The sequence below is a fragment of the Argentina silus genome, assembly GCF_951799395.1.
Source record: "Argentina silus genome assembly, chromosome: 22".
Taxonomy (NCBI): Eukaryota; Metazoa; Chordata; class Actinopteri; order Argentiniformes; family Argentinidae; genus Argentina; species Argentina silus.
In genome coordinates this window covers 6,889,358-6,904,345 of record NC_139676.1, presented here as the reverse complement: position 1 = coordinate 6,904,345, position 14,988 = coordinate 6,889,358, and the positions used below count along the sequence as shown (strand labels likewise).

Genomic DNA, 14,988 nt, shown 5'->3' with positions numbered 1-14,988 from the left:
GAGAGAGAGAGAGAGAGAGAGAGAGAGAGAGAGAGAGAGAGAGAGAGAGAGAGAGAGAGAGAGAGAGAGAGAGAGAGAGAGAGAGAGAGAGAGAGAGAGAGAGAGAGAGAGAGAGAGAGAGAGAGAGAGAGAGAGAACTTGACATTATATCAGGCGTTGAAATGGGTTACTTGTATTTTTAGGCCTGAGAAAGTACTTTTCATTTTCAGATTGACATTTCTATGGCCCTCTTGATGTGATTTCTTACTGTACATACTGTACTGTAGACAAGCCCCCCCCCCCCCCCCCTCTTGACATGTTCACCCAAGGCCTGCTATCTGTATCAGATGACCAGTGTGACTCATGTACACATATACACAGACAGCTGCTGAAACACACACACACACACACACACACACACAGCGACACGTGAGTCTCACTTCCCTGATGAGCTCAGCAGCGTGGGACGCGAGGCACGCACTCACACTGTTACAGAAGATGTTGCCCAGGACTGTTTATTTTACAATAGAGTGAACAGATCAATACTTAAATCGATTACCCAGAACAGTGTAACAGTGGGGAAAGTAATCAGGTGTGCTATCTATAGTACCTCGCTTTCTTGATCAATACGTTGTCCTGGGATCAATCGATGCACATGCAGTACATTAACCGAGCCATAGACGTCGGCTCCCAGGATGCCTGAACAGGATATCTGTGTGCTGCCCAATACTGAGCGAGTCGTCATTTGGGATCAATGGTGAAAAAGAGTCACGCAAGCATTAGAGTAAGCCGCCGCCGTTCTCACGGGGATCATTAGCGTTCTCAGGGTTCTCTCCAGGAGTTCTGAACACCGTGCCGCTGGTTGCGTTATCAAAACCGACGCGCGTTTATTCATGTCAAACTGCGCTAAAAATGCAGCTGAAGCGCTGAGTTAACAGAGGGACATACTGGAGTTCTATTCTTCTTCTTCTTCTTCTTCTTCTTCTTCTTCTTCTTCTTCTTCTTCTTCTTCTTCTTCTTCTTCTCCTCCTCCTCCTCCTCCCGTTCATAATGCCCTTGACTGTTGTGGAAGGCAAATCATTTTGTATGACTACAATTACAGTTATTGATCATTTTGTATAACTATAATTGCAGTTATTGATCATTTTGTTTAACTATAATTACAGTTGTTGATCATTTTGTATAACTATAATTGCAGTTATTGATCATTTTGTATAACTATAATTGCAGTTATTGATCATTTTGTTTAACTGTAATTGCATTTATTAAAGAACACAATGCAGAGTAATATGTGTGTACCACCAAGGGTAGTCTGGGAGACATTCCAGTGTGGTGGGGGAGATCAATGCCCCCCTGTCTCCTGTGTTAATGGCCTTAATTTAGAGCATTGGCCATTGATCCTTAACGGTTGTGTGTGTATGTGTGTGTGTATGTGTGTGTGTATGTGTGTGTGTATGTGTATGTGTATGTGTGTGTGTATGTGTGTGCTTGCACACTTTTAAGCTTTAATGTCCCCTTGAGTCCCATGCATGGCCAGTAATGAGTAAAGGAGAGTTACCAATCTACCCAATTACATACACATTTGTGCAAGGCTTCGTGTGTGTGCATGTGCAGCCACACACACACACACACACACACACACACACACACACACTTCTCTTTTCCCTCCTTTTTTCTTTGCTAGCTTAATCTTCTTGATTTTAATCAGTGGTTGTCAGTCACCTGCTTTATTAATATATTTGCACTTTGCACATTGGTGTTTTGGCAGTTGTTGGCTTCTCTCTCTCTTTATCCCCTTTCTTCTCTCTCTCCCCCCCCTCTACCACACACACACACACACCCCACATTGCTGTACAGAGCAGTAGATTTATGAGATGATGGGTAATCTATGTGGTCCAGTAGTCGTGTATTAAGATGTCATTCTGTTTGGGATTCTCCTCAGATTCATCTTAACAATCACATTAACAGGCAGGGCATCTCTCCTGATAGAGAGCCATGTGCTGTGGTGGAACAGCCCTTCTCCCTTTCTCCTCCTCCTTTCTCTTCCTCCCCTCTTCTTCTCCTCTCCTGTTCACCTCTACTCTCCTCCCCATTGTTGTCACTCCCTCTTCTTCCTCCTCCTCTTCTCATTGTCAGTCGTCCCTCTCCCCCTCAACACATTTTCCCCTTTTCAACCTCCTCCTCTTATTTTCTCTCCTTTGGTGCTGCCAACTTTTGCAGAACACACACTCTGCTCTGCGTGTGTGTGTATGCGCGTGTGGTTGCACCACACAAAGAAATGTGCCTTTTTCCAAATTGGTTTTTCCATAACCTTCCTGCAGTCCATATCTCCAGTCCAGATTGTTTCTTGATTTGGTTGCTCTGCTGGCCTGTAACCTCCTGATCCCAAAACAAGCTTAGACTCCAATCCTACTTTTCCTTTCGTTATTTGGAAATGAGAGAGGGAGGGAGGGACAGACAGACAGACAGACAGACAGACAGACAGACAGACGACAGCACAGTGCTGGGCTCGAACCCACGACCTTGGGGAGAGGACGTACCGTACGTGTGTTAACACCGGGTGCGTTCCCCCTCAGCCACGACTCCGCCACCGGTGCGTCATTCTACGCTAGCGTGTATATTTGGAACACAGCCCCAACGGTCCTCATCACAACCCGTCATGACAGTTGATGTTGACGCGAACGGCGGGGTAGAGCGGCTCGCCCCAAGCGGGGATCGAACTCACGACCTTCCGCTCGCCAACCGGCCGCTCTAGCTCCTGCCCCACAAGAGAGTTGAGTCCCTCGGCGACGGTGCTAACAGGCCTTATACCGGGTTGTCTGGATATTGATGACAGTTGGGCTGAATAGACCCAGTCACTGAGCTGAGAAATGAATGGGAATCAATGGCGAGACCACATCTGGCTAACTGTCAACGCTAAATGAATGGGAATCATTGGAGAGACGTTGCATCTGGCTAAATGCCACCGTCGAATGTTATGAATATGAAAGAGAAAGACACTCCCTCCTGACGCATCCATCATTCATATGCTAACTACTCTCTAATGTTTTCTTAATTGCTGGTATTTGATGGTGGTGGGGAAACAAATGCTCAGTGTCATCTGGGAGGTTTGTTGTGATGGTAATGATGTAGGCGTGTGTGTGTGTGTGTGTGTGTGTGTGAGAGAGAGAGAGAAATACCACAGTGGTTAGTGCCAGGTCAGAACCTATTTAGTACTCATTTCAGAGCTTTGGAGCTAGTGATTGTGGGTATTGTTTCCAGTGCAGGTGCCAAACAACAGGGCAGAACCCTTGTGTTGTTAGGCTGTACCTTCGCAGATGACTTGGAAAGTGCAGGAGTAACTCCAAATCCTGGAGCTGATTGATTGATTGATTTGGCCTATATGATTGATTTTGTCTTGAGTCAAGGCAGTGCTTTGTGTGTGTGTGTGTGTGTGTGTCTGTGTGTGTGTCTGTGTGAGTGTGTTTGCTCCTCACTATTTGTCCTGCTGAGTCCCAGTGGCACACTGACCTTTCCCAGCCGGTGGGAGAGAAGAATCCCCTTAATTACCTTCATAATGACAGGCACACATATACACACACACACACACAGGCACTCAGTCCTCCTTACCCTGCAAAACACAGAGGGGGGGCTTGTGAGGTGTTAACTAACTTCACACTGTCATAACACACACACACACAAACCGAACAATTTATTTTTAAGTTGTCAAAAGTAAGTTTGACAATGTCTTGTGGTGTCTTGTCTGCTGATGATGATGATGAACAATTAAGCAGCTATCGACTGTGGGCACATCGAAAGAGAGAGAGAGTGTGTGTGTGTGTGTGTGCATGTCCGTGTCTGCCTGCGCGTGTCAGGGTGGGCATGCGTATGCAGCAGACAGGAGATGACTCAGTCCTATACCACCCACTGAGCCTACATAACTGACCTGTGTGGGTGTGTGTTTGCTTGTGTGTGTTTATACGTGGGTGTGCACGTGTTTCTTTGTGTGTGTGTGTGTGTGTTCAGAGGGAATGGTCAAAAGACCAGTCTGAGCTGTCCTAGCACAAACAGCAGGGTGGTCATTGATTGGGCAACAGGATGGTCATTGGTTGATGATTGGTCATTGAAGCTCCTACCTCTCCCCTGCTGTAAGTGATGAACTGGGTGACAGGGACAGAGAGACTATCAATGACTCACAAAGGTGTGTGTGTGTGTATCAAATCACTGAGACTACTTCAGTTAGACACATGGGCAGGTTTGAGAGTTAAAAGGCTAATATAATGCTCATTCTAATTCTATGGTTGTACTATAGGTTTATTTGGAGCAAAGCCCTGAACCTCTAAAGCCTGTTGTTGTAGCCTATGCTGTGTTCGCGCTTCTTTGGTTTGTAGGGTGGGGCCGACACTCAGTGTTTCCTCCAAAAATCGCAACGTCATGCCAGTCCATGCCAACTGGGCAGCCCTGCTGCCAATGGTGCCATCCATTCCAGAGGACAAGGTCAAGAAGTGTGCGTGTGCGTGCATGAGATTACCTCAGTGAAGAATATGTTTACTGACATGTTTCTCTCTCTCTCTCTCTCTCTCTCCTTCCCCCCCAGATGAAGACAGTTAGTGTAGCACTGGTCCTGTGTCTCAATGTGGGAGTGGACCCTCCTGATGTGGTCAAGACCTCCCCCTGCGCCAGACTGGAGTGCTGGATCGGTAAGATGAACACACACACACACACACACACACACACACACACACACACAGAAACACTCTGTTTTTTTCTCACTCACACAAACACACTTGATTATTTTGTAGATGACAAAATGACAGTCAAGAGGGATTCTCCCACGCAAATCCATAGAAGACATGACACAAAGAAAAAACACACACACACACACACACACAAAGACAACACAAGAAACAAAGAGCCTCGATTGAAAAGAAGCCTCAAAAGACTGTTTTGCGGTTACGTTTTTGGAAGCAGAGTCATGAAAGACGAGACTTGTGACGGTGTGATCCTTTGTCAGTGAAGACGACAGTTAGGCTGAGGACACTGAACAAGCCTGTCTATCATACTATTATAGTTCACTTAGGGTAACCAGAAGGCCTAAAACCGCTGAAAGGTATTTGTTACAGTTCAGCGTTTGCTTTAGTCTGCCTGGAGTGCCAGGTGGGCGGGGTTTGCACTTTTGGGACTATACCATTGGCTCCATTGCACTAGGCAAACTCAATCAAGCACGGCTTGAAAATGATTTCAAATACTATTTGAAACCCGGGTTGGATAACCATGAATGCATCATATCTATCGCTCTCCACGATCAGAATGCAGGTGAGGCTGGCGGAGGTAGAAATCTGGAGACGGGCTCATAGTAATGCATGGAATGGAATGAGGAATGGTGTCAAATACATGTGGAGGGGCTCATTGTAAGGCATGGAATGCACTACAATGAGCCTGTCCTCTGATTTCTACCTCCACCAGCCTCCCCTGGTGTGTAAGAGAAGACAAACTGTGAAGAGAACACTTAGGAACCCCTGCCCTGCACACTGACTCTGCATTTAAAAAATGCAACGGCTGGACTTAATTATTATTAACCTTTAATTTGCGAGAATAGACAGTGTCCCTAATTCTTCTACGCTACATCAACTACATCAATATGGGATTTAACTGACAAATTACATAAAATAGAATGGTGATTATTATACAATATAATATGAATTATAGCAGTTATCAACTACTTCTTGTTTTGAAAAGTGCTGTTTCAAGGAGCCTCAAGAAACATATCCATAATATACCTTGTTATAGTTTGTCAATCAATATACTTTTCTCTGCACTGTGGGCAGAATCTGATACCTGCCCCCTATTCTTTATTATGCGATTGATTTGTTCATATTGATATTTCAATCTGAATCGCTGAGGCTATTTCTTCATATGCTGGCTTTGAGGAACTGAGTTGGCATAAAGAATTGACACACACACAGATATCGACACTGTTTTCTTACGGACAAATGTGCAGTAATGGTATGCAGTATGTTCACAGTGGAATCAGGATAACATCTTTGTTCTCTCTCTTCCAGACCCTCTGTCTACGAGTTATGTCTGTCTTTTCTGAGGGGTTATAACATCTCTGTTCTCTCTCTTCCAGACCCTCTGTCTACGAGTCCTCAGAAGGCCCTGGAGACTATTGGGGCCAACCTACAGAAGCAGTACGAGAACTGGCAACCCAGGGTGAGTTTAGGATCAACCCTCATCCCTCCTTCCCTCCCTCCCCCTCTCATCCCCTACCCCCTTCTTCACCTCCCTCCCTCCAACCTGCAGAAGCAGCATGAGAACTGGCAACCCAGGGGTGAGGGAGTTCACATCAACCTGACTCTACCCCTCCCTCCCTCCCTCCCTCCCTCCCTCCCTCCCTGTATAGCTTTAGTCTCTCTCTCTCACACACCTCTGCATATTGCATACAGTGCTTGGTTTGGAGCTCTGTGTATGTTTGTCTCTCTCTCTCTCTCTCTCTCTCTCACAAACACACACCTCTGCATATTACATAAATTGCCGTGTGTTACTGCTTCTCTCGGAAGGCTCGTCAGGTTATCTCAAAGCTATCTGTGTCTCCTCTGTGTGCAGCAGAGCTGTCTGCACGCTCAAACTCTCTCTCTCTCTCTCTCTCTCTCTCTCTCTCTCTCTCCTCTCTCTCTCTCTCTTTCTTTTCTCTCTCTCTCTTTCTTTTCTCTCTCTCTCTCTCATATGTGCACAATTTCTCTCTCTCACACACACACCCACACACCCACACACACACACACACCCACACACGCTGGTACAGTATGTCCCCATTCTCAGTGTTAGTCCCTGCACAGCGGGAGCTGCTCCTTCTTATCAGCTCTCATCTCAGCACTCCTTCATGGCTTCACTCCTTCATGGCTTCACTCCTTCATGGTGTGTGTCTCTGTGTGTGAGCGTGCGTGCGTGTGCGTGTGTGTGTGTGTGTGTGGGGGGGGGGGGGGGCGGGAGGGGGATTATGGAGAGAATAGTACTTGAGACGTGTGTGTGTCTCTCTACATCTATGCAAGTTATGGTGCATATGGTTTTGATACAGTGCTGCTTGAAAGTTTGTGAACCCTACAGGGATGCTCATTATTTTTGGATAAAATATTAAAATGAACTTATAAAATCTTCATCTAAACCCCAATTCGTAACAAAGACATTCCAAATAAATAAAACAAACCAAAAAAAAAAGATGTATTTTCATTGTTTATTTAACAAAAGTGATTTATTTAACTAAAACTCAGATTTCATGTGTGCAAAAATATGGGAACCTCTTCAGTCAGTAGCTTGTGGTACCTCCATTAGCAGAGATAACTTGGAGTAAACGTCTCGTATAGCCACTGATCTGTTTTGAGGGATTTTTGCCCACTCCTCCTTACAGAACTCAGCCAATTGAGTGAGGCTTTGAAGGGTGTCTGGCATGATGGCGTGACGTTCTGTTCAAGAATCTCCTGGTATATCTCAGAATTCATAGTTCCCTTAATGATGTGGCTTCGTCCAGGTTCAGAGGAGGAAAAGCAGCCCCAGATCAGCACTGTAACTGTAAGACTGTAAGAAAAACGTTTTCCTGTATAGCAGCATATGTGTGTGTGGGTCGGTGTTCAATAAAGCCAATATTTCTGGAAGTTGGCGCTACTTTTACGATCTTATGGACTTATATGGATGGAGTATATGGATATTATGAAAGGTGTGTGTGTGTGTGTGCGTTTGTCTATGCATGAGTGTGTGTGCGCCCAAGGCTGCAGTTTTCCTTCCCCAACTGTGAGTTGGAGCTTTTTCTCTCTCACACACACACACACACACACACACACACACACAGGAACATTAGCTACAGCCCCTCAGTCTCAGAGCTGGAGCAGATGGCTGGGGCTGCCCTCACCTGCAGCTCCTAAACACCTCCATACACCGCTGAGAGGGAGGGAGGGAGGGAGAGGGGGGAGAAGGAGATTGAGTAGGAGGAAATTAGAGAGAGGGATGTGAGAGAGTGAAAGAGATGGGGAGGGAAGTGTGAAAGAGATGGGGAGGGAAGTGTGAAAGGAACGAGAGAGTGAGATGGGATGATGGAGGGAGGGAGGAGTAGAAGAAGGAGAATGTGGAAATTATAGAGAGGGATATGAAAGAGATGTGGAGGGAAGTGTGTGTGAGAGAGAGAGAGAGAGAGAGAGATGGAATGATAGAGCGGGCCAAGCTGGCGGAGCGTGGGCTCCGTGACCTTGAGGTCACCATCAGATCAGATCAGAGGAGAGGAGGGGGTGAGGAGGGGAGGGGAGGAGTGGGAGTAGGAGGGAGCCATTCTTTCTCTCAGCCTCGGGACATGCTGCTGGACTCTCGCTTTCTCTCTCCTCTCTCTCTTTCCTCTCTGTCGCTCTCTCCTCTCTTGCTTGCTCCCTCTCTTTCTTTCTTTCTTTCTTTCTTTCTCTCTCTCTTTCTCTCTCTCTCCTTCCTTCTCCTTCTCTGTTTGCTCCTCCACTCTCTCATTGACCCTGCTGGCCACTGTACATAGAGAGAAGACAAACACTAGCCTGGCTGCTAGACACACACACACACACACACACACACACACACACACACACACACACAGAATGAGGATGAGGACACCAGGCAGGATGCCATGCTTTACCTCTCTGTTGCTGTTTCCTTTCCTCGCTTTCTGCACAGCTGCAGCACGTTAGCCCACATATGTCCAACTGTAGAAGTGTGTCCTGCTCCAGGTTTACACTTAGCTGTGGATGTAGTTCCCTTGGTGTGTTGGGCTACTAGGGTTAGCCTAGCGCCTTGTCACAGATTTAGCCTAGCATATGTCCCCCACTAGTGTATCCAAAGCTGTAGTCATCATGGCTGTGTGTGTGTGTGTGTGTGACCTTTCGATTTAGCATTAGCATAGCATAGCATGACATGGCTAATTTAGCTCACAGGGTCTCCATTTATCATAACGGATGCTTCCTTTGGTGTTAGCGTTAGCGTAGCATACCGTGGATGTAGTTCCCTTCTGTTGTGTTGGCTTAGCCTAACGTAGCATGTTTTCAATAGCTCATTGATAAAGAGGCTGAGTGAAAGCGACACCTGACTGCTGGCAGTAGCGCTGTGTGCTGGCCGTGGGCCTACAGCTGTGTGTGTGTGTGTGTGTGTGTGTGTGTGTGTGTGTGTGTGTGTGTGTGTGTGTGTGTTGGCTGTGAACCTACTGAGGGACAGACAGGCAGGCTAATCTCATCATGCTCTGTCACCTTGGTCTTCACTGACTGACATGGTCTATAATGTGTGTGTGTGTGTGTGTAGACACTATCATTGCCCCTATTCAGACACTGGGGAATATTGAGCCAAACCGCTATACACACACACACACACACACACAGGTACACACACACACACAGGTACACACACACACACACACACACACACACACACACACACACACACACACACACACACACAGGTACACACACACACACACAGATTACAATTTCTCACTTGTTATCCTCCTTTCCATCTCCTTATCTCTTGTATATTAAACACTCCTCTGTGTGTTCCTCCGACAGCCATCTTATCTATATTGTCATCTGTGTACTTTATCTTTACGGTCTGTGTGACTTCTCCTCTCAGTGATATTGTATTTCATGGTTGGCCTCCCCCCCCCCCCCCCCCCCCCCCCCCCCCCCCTCCCCCCACACACACACACACACCCACACCCACACACACACCCACACACACACACACACACACACCCACACCCACACACACACAATGGTGTAATATAACACCACAGCTGTGGATCAGCACCAGGCAGCATGTCTCGCTTTACCTCTATTTCTCTTTCCTTTCTCTCTCGTTCTCTCTCGTTCTCTCTCGTTCTCTCTCTCCTGTGCGCTCTCTCTTTACCCTTCTCCCTCTCCCTCCACAGTCATTACTGCAGCTCCTCAAACACAGTGTCGTGATATGAGACATCAGAGAATAGATCTAAATTCTTCTTCCTTTTGTTCAATGCGGCGATTCCTTTAGATTCACCACATGAAGAAGCACACGCACACACACACAGGCAGAAGAAGCATTTAAACACACACCTCCAATTTTACTTGATCAATCAAGGGTAATAATTTAGAGAGATGGTGACTGATTGTTAGGGGAAACTCAGGAAACTCAGCCTCAGTGATTTGCCTGCCCCTCGGGGATCACCAGCACACAGGAAGACGTGTGTGTGTGTGTGTTTGTGTGTTTCCTTCCCTCTTCTGACAGATCTATAAACCATGTGCTTATGAGGAGGTTTACAGGTCAAGGCTATTGGGGTCCTTCGGGAGACACGCACACAAACAGGCCAATGGGAGAGGAGCCAGTCCAGAGTACTTATCGATCTGCTCTCCTCCTATCAGCTCATGAATATCCCAGTGAAGACCACTGGATCACTTCAGACCAGCTGGGGTTCATCTACCACTGCAGAGGAGGCGCTTATTGTAAAGCATGGAACGGAATGAGGGATGGTATCAAACACGTGTGTATTTGTTTTAAAAGGTTAAATCCTTTATCATATATTAAAGAACACACACGTGTTTGATACCATTCCTCATTCCGTTCCATGCATTACAATGAGCCCCATCCTCTGATTTCTACCTGCACCAGCCTCCCCTGGTTTAGAGCACATTAAGACTAGATTCGATTGACTGACTAGATTAGGGCTGGATTAGATTCAAGGGATAATTCACTCCAGTGGCCACACATAGGACCCCATCCGCTTCCATTATATCAGACAACGTGTGCCCTGCAATTTGCTGAATCCCATTCAGTATGAACATAAAAAGTACCATGTTGTATTGTTGCAATGAAGGTGTATGGTTAATGAAGGTGTATGGTTAATGAAGGTGTATGGTTAATGAAGGTGTATGGTTAATGAAGGTGTGTGGTTAATGAAGGTGTGTGGTTAATGAAGGTGTATGGTCAATGAAGGTGTGTGGTTAATGAAGGTGTGTGGTTAATGAAGGTGTGTGGTTAATGAAGGTGTGTGGTTAATGAAGGTGTGTGGTTAATGAAGGTGTATGGTTAATGAAGGTGTGTGGTTAATGAAGGTGTGTGGTTAATGAAGGTGTATGGTTAATCACAGTCATTCCACTGTAGAGATCCCTGTTAGGTTGAGATGAGCTCCAGCCATCTGATTGGACTGGATGATGGTTGAAAGATGCTTCTTCATTCTCTTTCATCGCATCGCCATAGAAACGGGTGGAGAGATCATTGGCATAGATTTTCCTCTATACTTCCGGTCGTGTGTCTGTGTGTGTGTGTGTGTGTGTGTGTGTGTATGTTTGCTAAAAGAGAGTGTGAGTGTGTGTGTCATCTGTGAGTGACTATTGTGTTTGTAAGTGTGCACAATGTCTCTCTCAGCAGCATGTGTGAGAGGGAGTGTGCTCTATGACACAGCTTCGGCACTGGGTGTGGGGGTGTGGGTGTGTGTGTGTGTGTGACTGTGTGACTGTGTGTGTGTGTGTGTGTGTGACTTCTCTCTGACTGCTCGTTGCATGTGAAAAAGTGATGAAGAGAGTGAGCAGTCTTGACAACACTAACGTGGCAGTGGACGACAATATTACAGATTTATGTGTGTGTGTGTGTGTGTGTGTGTGTGTGAGTGTGAGAGAATAGCTCCTGTGTCCTGCTGCTCTCTCTCCCCACAGTGACTCATCTCTCAGCTGCTGTTCTCTTCTTGTTTCTGTGTCAGCGACGCTCAGGGACAAATGACCAGCATGGATCTATTATCATCACACAGCGAGTGTGCGTGCTTGTGTGTGCGTGCATGCGTGCATGCATGCATGCATGCATGCATGCATTCGTTTGTGTGCCTGTATGTGTGTGCACCTACCTGTGTGTGTGTGTGAGATTATTAGCATTAGAGAGAAAGAAAGAGTGTCTAAGTATGTGTGTGTGCGTGTGTGTGCGTGTGTGTGCGTGTGTGTGCGTGTGTGCGTGTGTGCGTGTGTGCGTGTGTGTGTACGTGCGCTGGCAGGAGCCTGTTGGAGCCCGGCCATTAGGAGGATACAGAGCAGGATGAGACGGTACAGGATGACAGGAAGTGACTCAGGGGAAAGAAATTAATGAGTCACTTCCTGCTTCACGTGGCGTTGTGAGAGTTATTTCCCATATGTGCTGCTGTGACTGTGACCGTGTGTGAGCTTTAACTTCAACTTTTTTATCCACCAAAAAAACTTACCACTCTCCTCCCCCTCTCCAGACCTCTCCTCTCCTCCACCTCTCCTCTCCTCCATCCTCACCACTCTCCAGACCTCTCCTCTCCTCCACCTCTCCTCCATCCTCACCACTCTCCAGACCTCTCCTCTCCTCCACCTCTCCTCTCCTCCATCCTCACCACTCTCCAGACCTCTCCTCTCCTCCACCTCTCCTCTCCTCCATCCTCACCACTCTCCAGACCTCTCCTCTCCTCCACCCACACCCACGCCACTCCAAGGACCCACTCTATTACACCATTCTACCACTCCACTCCATCACTCCATTCTATCCCCCTCTCCTCTCCTCTCCTCTCCTCCCTCTATCCCCAGCCCCCTCTTCAACTTCCTGTCTCCAGCCTCCATTCTCCACTCTCCCCTGCACAACCTCCTGTGTTTAAGCGTGTGTATCTGTATTTTTAGTGGGTGGGTGGGTGGGTGGGTTGATTGAAATCTCTTGACCTGTGGGGGAGTAACACATGTATGGGCCTGACCTGTGTGCGTGTGCGTGTGCGTGCATGTGTGCGTGTGCGTGTGTGTGTGTGTGTGTGTAATCTCATGACCTGTGAGAGACTAACACATGTCAGGGCCTGGCCGCTGTCCTCTCTAAGCCTGTCTGCTACAGCCAAGTAGATTAACTTGTACTCTAAGTACTGTCCGATGACTCACACACACACACACACACACACATAATAACACACACACTCTCAAGACCTTGATTAAGATGTCGTAGGCTGTGCCCTGTGCCGTCTCCTCCTCTATGGCTTCCAGCATGTGTATGAGTCAAACTCCTGAGTGCCTTTCTATGAATTGATTTCTCCCCTATACAGTGGATCCTAAAGCTACTTCTGTGAGTCACGGCGGTGTTGTTTCTCATCACCGTTATCTCAGGGGAGGCCGGTGGAGGTAGAAATCGAAGGACAGGCTCATTGTAATGCATGGGAATGAATTGAGTATGGTATCAAACATCACGTGTATTGGATTTAAAAAGGTGAAATCCTTTCGGTAGCATATATTAAGGAACATGCGTGTTTGATACCATTCCTTTTTCCGTTCCATCCATTACAATGAGCCCATCCTCTGATTTCTACCTCCTCCAGCCTCCCCTGGTACCATCCTATCATCTTCTCTGGAGCGTCGTTGTGTCTGTGAAGACATTTCAATTCACATTGACACCGATGAAACTGCATGAGAACTTATACCCAAAAGAGAGTTTATCCTTACAAGGTTTGTTTATCCGTCATTGAATTCTTCTTTCAAGCTGGCGAGTATGTTGGTGAGCGTCTCATTGGTTGTCCTTGAGGTGGCGTGGTGGCGTGGCGGCGGCAACCTTAATGAGTTTCACACATATTAGAGAAGAGAACCCAGGGCAAACACAGCCACACGACACACCACTTTAATTACTGTCACACACACACACACAATCACACTGATGTAGACACACACACACACACACACAATCACACTGACGTAGACACACACACACAATCACACTGACGTAGACACACACACAATCACACTGACGTAGACACACACACACACACACACACACACACACACACAGGCAGACAGCGCCATGTTGTTGGTGTGGCTGTGGATCCTGTAGGCTAACTGAGTCTAATGTCCTTCTACAGTCAGGTCGACAGACCAGAGGACTACACACACTAAAGCAATTACCTCTCAGGGCTCTGAAAGAGCTTTGGCTATTGAATTGAAGTGCAGAGTTTCAGAAGCAGATCTCACCACGGCTGATTGCTGAATGACACGGCCTGTTCCACCTTTCACCTCGCCCATCCTTTCAGATGCTCTTGGGGTTGTTTCTGGCCATTCACTGGCCACACAGTAACGCGCGTAGGCACAGGCACAGACACACACACCACACACACACACACACACACACACACACACACACACACACACACAGACACACACACACATGTCGACACACACAGAACCACACACAGGCACACACACACAAACACACACACACACACACATGTAGACACACATAGAACCACACACAGGCGCACACACACACACACCATTTCGGTTCTGATTGCTTTTGAACCCGGGGACCTCCGTTGCTCTCCTTTCCAATTAGTGGCTGTGGGACTGCCTTACTTACAGATCATTAGTGTCTCCCCCTCCTCACTACCTCCCTCCCTACCTCCCACCCACCTCCTCCCTCTACACATAATGGCGCCCACACTTCCTCTCTCCACTCACTCATCCTGAGTTCAAATGGTCTCTTTTCCCCTGAGTCTCTTTTTTCCTCCTCTCTCTCCCTCTCATTCCTTCTCTCTCCTCCCTCCCCCACTCTCCTCCCTCCCCCTCTCCCTGTTTTGAAGGTAACCTGCAGTGTGTTCAGGGAGAGTCCTCTGGCCTTCAGGGGTCTCCCACTACGTGCTGCTTTGCTGCCTTCCCTTCAGGACGGGCTCTTTCTGTGAGAGTTTGACACAACTGAAAAATACGTATTTTTCTTTTCTACATGTAGACATCCTTATTAACGACATTAACATTATCGTCCACACACACGGACGTAGACTGTGCGCGTGCCTGCGACTGACTGTATGCTGTGAGTGATGTGAGTTTGGCCTTGTGTACTGGCTGGTTTAGACTGCCCTTTCTCCAAGCTGCTTACAGCCTCCTTCCCTCCCTCCATCTCTCCCTCCCTCCCTCACTCCCTCCCTCCCTCCCTCCCCTCTGCAACCTGTCCCAGAGTGCAGCGTGACTCTGTACACTACTGCAGATGGTCTGTTATGCTGACTAAAGTGTGTGTGTGCGCGCGCGCGTCTCTACGTGTGTG

At 47.4% G+C, this 14,988-nt stretch overlaps 1 protein-coding gene across 1 annotated transcript in view; it reads left to right on the top strand.

Annotated features, from left to right (window-relative positions):
• Positions 1 to 14,988, top strand: part of rptor (regulatory associated protein of MTOR, complex 1) — a 107,737-nt gene that overhangs the window by 4,348 nt on the left and 88,401 nt on the right. The window contains exons 3-4 of the mRNA XM_083693556.1: positions 4,556 to 4,658; positions 6,089 to 6,171. Coding sequence (XP_083549682.1) covers positions 4,556 to 4,658; positions 6,089 to 6,171 — 186 coding nt within the window. The remainder of the gene's footprint in view (positions 1 to 4,555; positions 4,659 to 6,088; positions 6,172 to 14,988) is intronic.